Raw genomic sequence first — 7,624 nt, 5'->3', positions numbered from 1 at the left:
ACATGGGATGTACTCACTCATAATTGGTTTCTAGACACAATACTATTTTTAAATGAAATGGTCATAGGTCCTTTGTGGTTAACTCATGTCCCCCAACACTAATGGAGTAAAATAGCTTCTGCAAGCCATCTGAGCCTAGGCTGTTTCTTTTCAGAATTTCCCATTCCTACCATATCTGCTGCCACAAGTCCTGTGGTTCCCTGGAATGGGTCTGTGAGGATCCTCTGCCAGGGAATTCCTGAAGCCTTCCTGTACCAGTTGTCTCTGATGAAAAACTCCACACACACAGTTATAGAGAAGAAACTTGGATTTCAGAAAGAGGCCGAATTCATCATCAACCACATGAATACAACCACAGCAGGATGTTATCAGTGTCAGTACAGGATTAAGGACCACTGGTCAGAGTATAGCAAACCCCTGGAGCTGGTGGTGACAGGTAAGGAGGTACTTTGGGAGCCTGGTCTTCTGATAGTTATTTTGTCTTAATTTTATCAGACTTTGTTTTGTTTTTGTATTTGCTTTTTGTTAATTACATTTGTTAGTAGATAACTTCATACAATGTACACAATACATACTGACCGCTCTCACCCCCACTTCTGCTCATTTCGTTTTGTGACCCACTGAGATTAACCAGGGCCATTCCTATTACTAAGGGTTTGAAGGTATCTTATGTGGGCTCAGCAGTAGGTATACAACTAAAGGCAATGATTCCCCCTCTCCCAGAGTCTTTCAATAGCCAGTAATTCCATCACAAAAGGTAGGACCTCTTGATTACTCCCTCATCCACCATCTCCCCTACTTCCTTGACCTATTATTGACAGGATTGCTCTTGTAGGTAATTACAACTGAGTGTTAATAATTGTGGTGGTTCTTTCAAGTCTAGAGAGTGACATTTAGTAGGCCCCACCCTGTCTTCCACCTCTTAGATAATTCCTGTTCACCTTTGGGCAGTGTTGCCTAGGTCTTAAACAGAGATAGCACAAACATCTTGTTTATGTCTGGGCCTACAACTGTCTTTATTCTGTGCATCTTGGGCAGCTGTGAGTCTCTGCATTCACTAATGTTTCTCTTTTAGTTTTTATTTAAATTGTTTTCACATAATGTATTTTTAGCATATTCCTTTCTCTCCCCTAATTCTTCCCAGATCCTCCCCACCTCCCATGTTTTTAGAATAGCTTTAGGTTCATAGAAAAATTGAGTTGTTGAAGACTGAGAAGAGCAAGAATGAATGAACAAATATTGGCATATCTCTCTTAGTTGGTATCTAAAACATATTCAGAGTTCCTTGGCTGGTATCTATGGTCCTTATCTACTCCAGGACCGCTTCTAAGATCTTACATTGCATTTGGTTCTCTATTGTATTTTGATAGTATTGACAGTTTTGAAAAGTACAGGCAAGCATTTTCTGGGACTTCCCATTCTTAGAAATTGCCTGATACTTTTCTCATGACTACACTGGGTCATAGTTCATTACAAGAAAAATAGAGGTGACGAATGCTGTATTTTGAATGTTCTTACCACCAAAAAAAAAAAAACTGTGTGAGGTGATATATATGCTATTCGCTCTAACTAATCATTATACAATGTATACATGTGATAAATATCATAGTATATATGATAAATACACAAAACCTTTTTAGTTTAAAAACTAGGCCATGTCTGATGAGGCACACTAGTAATCCAATAATCCCAGAGGTAGAGGCAGGAGAAACAAAGGTTCTAGGTCATCCATTGCTTCATAATTAATTTGAGGTTAGTCCCAACTACATGAGAGTGTTTTGAAAGAAATGAGGTGGGGGAGGGCAAAGGAAGGAAAGGAAAGAGAAGAAGATGACAGGTGAGGAGAGAGGAGTGGACATGGGAGGGAAAGGAAAGGGAGGGGGAGGGGAGGAGAAATTGGGTGTGTTGGTACACACCAGTGATTCCAGCTCTCAAGAAGCTGAGACAGGAGGATCATGAGTTCAAGATCCTATCTCAAAACCTAAGTAAATTAAAAAAAAAAATCTACTCACAAAACCATCTGGCCCTGCTCAGCCTGGGCAGTTGGAAGACACCCACGGGCCCTGGCCCTGCTCAGCCTGGGCAGGTGGAAGACACCCACGGGCCCTCCCAGCAGCTCAAGACAATGTTATGGAGGAAAAATGGGAGAGAAAGAGGAGCAGAGCAAATCAAGTACTGGGAGAGAGGCAGAGATGAAAAAGTTAAGGCAGTGAGAAAGACACTGATGTGGGTGACCTGAACTGCCACCCAAACCCATAGTGATATTCGGCTGGGCTTCTACAAAGGGCCATGTCTGGGTCTATGGCCCCACAGCAGCCAGGGTCTGTGTGGATATCCATGGCTTCTGTTACCACTGAAGACCATGTGGAAGCTCAGGTAGTGGGTCACTACCTGAGACCATGCTGGTGCCTAAGGACCGTACTGATCTGAGTGGCCTGCGCTGCCACCCAGAGTCATGGTGACATTCAAGCCCAAGATGCCACAGAGAGCCATGGCTGAGTCTGTGGCCTGCCTCTGCCAGGGTCTGTGTTGTTGTCTGTGGCTCCTGTTACCATAAAAGGCTATACAGGTGCCAGGGATCTGTGCTGCCGCTTTGGACCATGTTGGTGCCCAAGTGCCATGCTGTTGCCAGAGCCTTTACTGATATGAATGGCCTGCGCTGTACCCCAGGACCAGGGTGATGACCAGGCCTGGACTCACAAGGATGATATCTGGGTTTATGGTCCTGCTGTAGTTGGGGTCTGTATTAATTTTTGTGGCCCATGTTACGACCTTGGAGAGGAGGGGGAAATGTAAACCATTCATGTAGAAATCCTATGGCCACCATGAGCTGGCCCCACTCTTGCCTGTCTCTAGAAGATCTGGCCCTGACCCTCGCTGGCTGTTGCAGCATGAGAACAGGCCCCCACCCCACATGGGAGAGCTGGCTCTAATGACCCTGACCCTGGGAGATCTGGCCACATTCCTCACCATGGACACAGGAGAGCTGACCCTGATGGTGGGGATGCAGTCACCTGAGGGGGACTGTCCCAGGGGAGGCCCGGACTGACCAGCTCAGTTACTATGCAAGTATCATATCCAGCGCTCTGTGTTGGCCCACCCCATCTATGGAGCACATAAAGGAACTGGTCCTGTGGAACCATGGCTGCAGGATCTCCTGACTCCGGGCAACAATAGGATGCCTAAGAGGAGTATCAGTGCAGGGCCAGTATTATTGGTGTACTGCAAGCCAAAGGCCTTGAACCAGGCCAACAACTGATTATAATGAACAACTGCAAGTAAAGCTGTTTGGACAGAAGGGTCTGCCGCACAGCACACCACAGCTACCAGTGCCGCTAAGATGAATGAACAGGTGATAGAGAAGCAGGAAAGACAAAGGAATGAAGTGTTAGGGTGGTTCTTTGTGGTTTGTTCATTAATATTTTTATTTTTTATTTTCTTTTGGGGAGTTACAAGGGGAAGAGCAGATATGGGGGGACTGGGAAATGAGTGGGATTAAGATGCATGATGTGAATTTCCCAAAGAACCATTAAAAATTACTCTTTCTTCAAAAATTAATATGTTAATACATAACAAGTAGTACAGTGTTTGCCTCTTATACATGAGGCGCTGGATTCAAACTCCATAATAATAATAAGTTTGTTTTTGTTCTTGTAGGGTTTCTTGTTTTTGTGTGTATGTGTGTGTGTTTAGTATTGCTTCTCTTTCCATGTCATATACCCATACATTAATTTATATATCAATGTAAAAGTCTATGATCCACAAATAAGAGGAAACATATGATACTTTTTCTGAGTCTGACTTAACTTACCTAATATAATAATCCCTAGCTGTATCCATTTTCCTACCAGTGACATAATTTTATCTTCACAGTTGGAAACAACCCCATTGTACATCACATGTGCCAGACAGACATAGAGTTGATTCAGTAACTTTTTTCTACTTGTGAGAACAAGTATCACTCCGTGTCCCATGCTACCCTTCACTTGTGATGTTCCTACCTCACTTCCCAAGTGCTGAGATTATACTCACAAACCATAATGCCTGGGTGTAAATAATTTCTTAAACACCAAAAAGAGAACGTCTTTTCGTCAACTTACTCAACTGAATATTTTCTCCTTAAAATATTTATTATTCATGTCTATGCGTGTTTTGTCTGAAAGTATGTCTGCACATCACATCAGAAGAGGGTATCATATTCTATAGGACTACAGTTATAGATGTTTGTGAGCCACCATATGCATTCTGGGAATTGAACTCAGGATCACTGAAAGAGCAGCCAGTGCTCTTAACTGCTGAGCCATCTCTCCACAACCATCAACTGATTTTTTTTTTTATTTTCTGTAAATGGATTTTTCCTTGCATGTTTGTCTGTGAACCATGTGAATACAGTACTCGTGGAGGTCAGAAGAGGGCAACAAATCCCCAAAAACTGGAGTTACAAACAGTTGTGTCTCTGGCTAGTGTTTTTAACTGCTGACCCTTGGCCCCAGCCCCTGAAAATAATTTTTTAAAGAACAAAATTATGCTAACAGCTCACTGTCTTCTCTTTCAGGCTTATACAACGAACCTGTCCTCTCCACAGATCAAAGCCGTGTGCTGATAGCAGGAGAAAGCATTTCCTTCCAGTGTAGTTCAGCACATGACCTGTTCAACAGATTTTCACTGGTCAAGGAGGGAGATGCTTCTTTGCCACAGCACCAACATGAAGGGTACCAAGGCAAATTCACTCTTGGTTCCGTGAACCCTAACTTTGCTGGGAACTATAGTTGCTACTGCTGGCACAACAGCAGTCCCTATGTGTGGTCAGCCCCTAGCAATGCCCTGGAGCTCATTGTCACAGGTAGAGGCATCACATCCCAGTTCTTTGTTCTCCACCATCCTGGTGTCTAGGCGGGAGTGGGAAGAGGTGCTCTGAGATCCATGAGCGTGGCAGTAGACTCACTCTCCTGAGGCGCATGAAGAGAAAGGGGCTTCTACACTTACTCCACACTCATCTTTCATACATTTCCTGAAGTCTTCCAGCATACCCTTCAGAAACCTATGATATATTTTTCAGGGTGTTTGTGGGGGAGGTGCATGCACAGTGCTGGCAGGGACCAGAGAGTGTTGCAGATTCCCTGGAGCTGAATTTACAGATGATTCTGAATCACCCATTGTGGATGCTAGAAGCTAAACTCAGGACCTCTGCAAGTGCAGCGAATGGTTCTAACCACTGCATCATCCCTTCAGCCTCCTAGTTTATCGATAAAGGAAAGGTCCGCATTCAGAATCACTTATGAGGGATCTGTGTTGAGACAGAAGATCCAAACACAGTCTAGTCTGGTGCATCTTTTTTCATTTGCATAATTTTTCATTACAGAATCCACTGGGAGTGGTTGAATATAAAGACTGAATTGTAGGAGTCATTTTTTATGTGGTTTGCATATACCATTGTGCTTGAAGGAAGGAGAAAAAGGTCAGACTTCAGGCAGGAAATCAGTTGCTGGTAGCTGAGTGGGCTGACCACAATCCATATCTCATGCCCATCTTCTGAATAAGGTGTCATCACCCCAGTCATGCAATAAGCTCTGCAGCGTGGTAGCTGTGCATCGCACTGCTGCAAAGCTGGATAGATCTTTCCAATTAGTGGCATGGAGACAACTGAATTTCCATGCAGAAGAATCAAAGTACAATTAAACAAGAACACATTTCTGATGGATTAGAGGCCTAGCAGCAAAATATATCCTGTGGGAGACCACAGAAGAGAATTACCTTGACCCTGACATAGAAGATGGTTTCTAAAACAAAATGCAGGACCTGCCTGCTCTATAGCAAAGGACTAATGAACTCAACCCAACTAAATCCTAAAATGCATGTTCATGATAATAATAAAAAGAGAAAAATACATTTCGCATAATTGACTAGGTAATAGAATCACCATGATTTTCTGAGATAGATTCTCACAAACTCATGCATGCTAGACAAACCCTCTTTTACCAGGAAAATGGCACTGAACATTTAATTTTTCTAAACATTGTAGGCTCACATATTACATTTCAACCAATGGAGGAGGAAACAGGTTAACAATGATAAAGATTGTCTAATACATAAAAATAAAAATACTTTATTCACTGAGCATCATTGTCTATAAAATGTCACACAATAATTGGTGATGAAAAGTTGCAATGAAGTTGAGCAACAGATCACCTGCCTATCATGCATACAGCAATTGGTTCCATCCTCATCACACGGGTTATTTTTAAGTAGAGATGAGTTTTAGCTAAATTTATCTTAAATTTTACCATATATATCCAAGACAGCGGTGGCTGAGTGTCTATTTTGCCACATTTGAGAGTAATATAAATTGTCATGTAGAGTGACAAAAGTATGAAGAAAAAATTTTAGAGCTCCTGACACAGGGCGGTGTTGAAAAAAACAGTTGGGTAAGCAATGAAACCATTAAGAGAGGTGAGAAAGACAAAGTACAAACTCCCCATAATCACTTCCTTTTCTAGGAACCACAGTTTCACACCCTTGGCCTCCCTCTATCATACATACCCTAGAAGTGTGGTGCCTGAGTATATATGAGCTCATTAAAAAGGATTAGGATAGAATGGATCATGGCCAACAATTACCTATTTCTTTCCCTTATGTCTCTAGACTCCAAGAAGCAAGGTTACATGACAGAGAATTCAGTCCGGATGAGTATGGCAGGGCTGGTGCTTGTGGTCCTCTTGGTGATAGTAGCTGAAGACTGGAACAGCCACAGGATATCACACAAGGAAGACTGTCAGGAATTGACTGCACCAAGATGGAGCAGACGGTGACTGTGGGTGGGGATGGGAGCTATAGGTGGGGAGGCTTCTTGCAAAAAGGAAAAGCAATTAGAGGCTCAGATCCATTTGCAGAATGCAAGGCATGGGTGTAAAGTATCCACCACCCATGTGTTTGAACACTGGCTCCCCAGCAGATGGTACTGTTTATGAGGATGTGTAAACTTTAAGATGAGCTATAAGTAGGTCACTGGGGCTACTATTTAAATGTTATACTCACTTCAGGTTCCCACCTAGCTCTCTGCCACTGTATACTCCTGTGGAGCTTCTCCTATTTCATGCTTTCCTGCCACAATAGAATACTCCCTCTGAAAACATGAGCCAGAATTAGCCTTGCCTTCCTTTCTTTCAAGACACAAATAAATTAACTAGTACACAGAGTTATCACACAGTATGGTCCTAGGTGGATCTGATGCTATTTCTTTTCTCCTGGTTAGAATTCAGGTTAGCTATAAATACATTTTTCTTTTATTTGTGAGATTACAATATAACTACATCCCTTGGTTAGGTCTTTTTGTTTTTCAACTCAACACAAGTGAGGGTCATGTGGGAAGAGGAGACCTCAACTGAGAAAATGTCTCAATCAGATTGCCCTGTAGGCAATTCTGTGGAATATTTTCTCCATTAACATTTGTCATGAGAGAGTCCAGCTCACTGTGGGTGGTGCCACCTTGGACAGGTGGTTCTGAGTTTTACGAAAAGCAAACTGAGAAAGACATAAACAGAGAGCCAGTGCGCTGTACTCTTCCATGACCTCCGTTTCCGTTCCTGCCTCTGTGTTCCTCCCTTGATTTCCTACAATGACTTTT

General features: G+C 42.8%; 1 protein-coding gene across 1 annotated transcript in view; it reads left to right on the top strand.

The window, feature by feature from the left end:
• Nucleotides 1-6,809, top strand: part of LOC106144401 (immunoglobulin alpha Fc receptor-like) — a 10,639-nt gene extending 3,830 nt beyond the window's left edge. The window contains 3 exon segments of the mRNA XM_026777128.1: nucleotides 155-436; nucleotides 4,556-4,843; nucleotides 6,643-6,809. Coding sequence (XP_026632929.1) covers nucleotides 155-436; nucleotides 4,556-4,843; nucleotides 6,643-6,809 — 737 coding nt within the window.
• The last annotated feature ends 815 nt before the right edge of the window (nucleotides 6,810-7,624 follow it).

The sequence above is a fragment of the Microtus ochrogaster genome, unplaced genomic scaffold (assembly GCF_000317375.1).
Source record: "Microtus ochrogaster isolate Prairie Vole_2 unplaced genomic scaffold, MicOch1.0 UNK47, whole genome shotgun sequence".
Lineage (NCBI taxonomy): Eukaryota > Metazoa > Chordata > Mammalia > Rodentia > Cricetidae > Microtus > Microtus ochrogaster.
The sequence above is the reverse complement of the archived record's forward strand: the minus strand, read 5'-3'. Positions and strand labels throughout refer to the sequence as shown.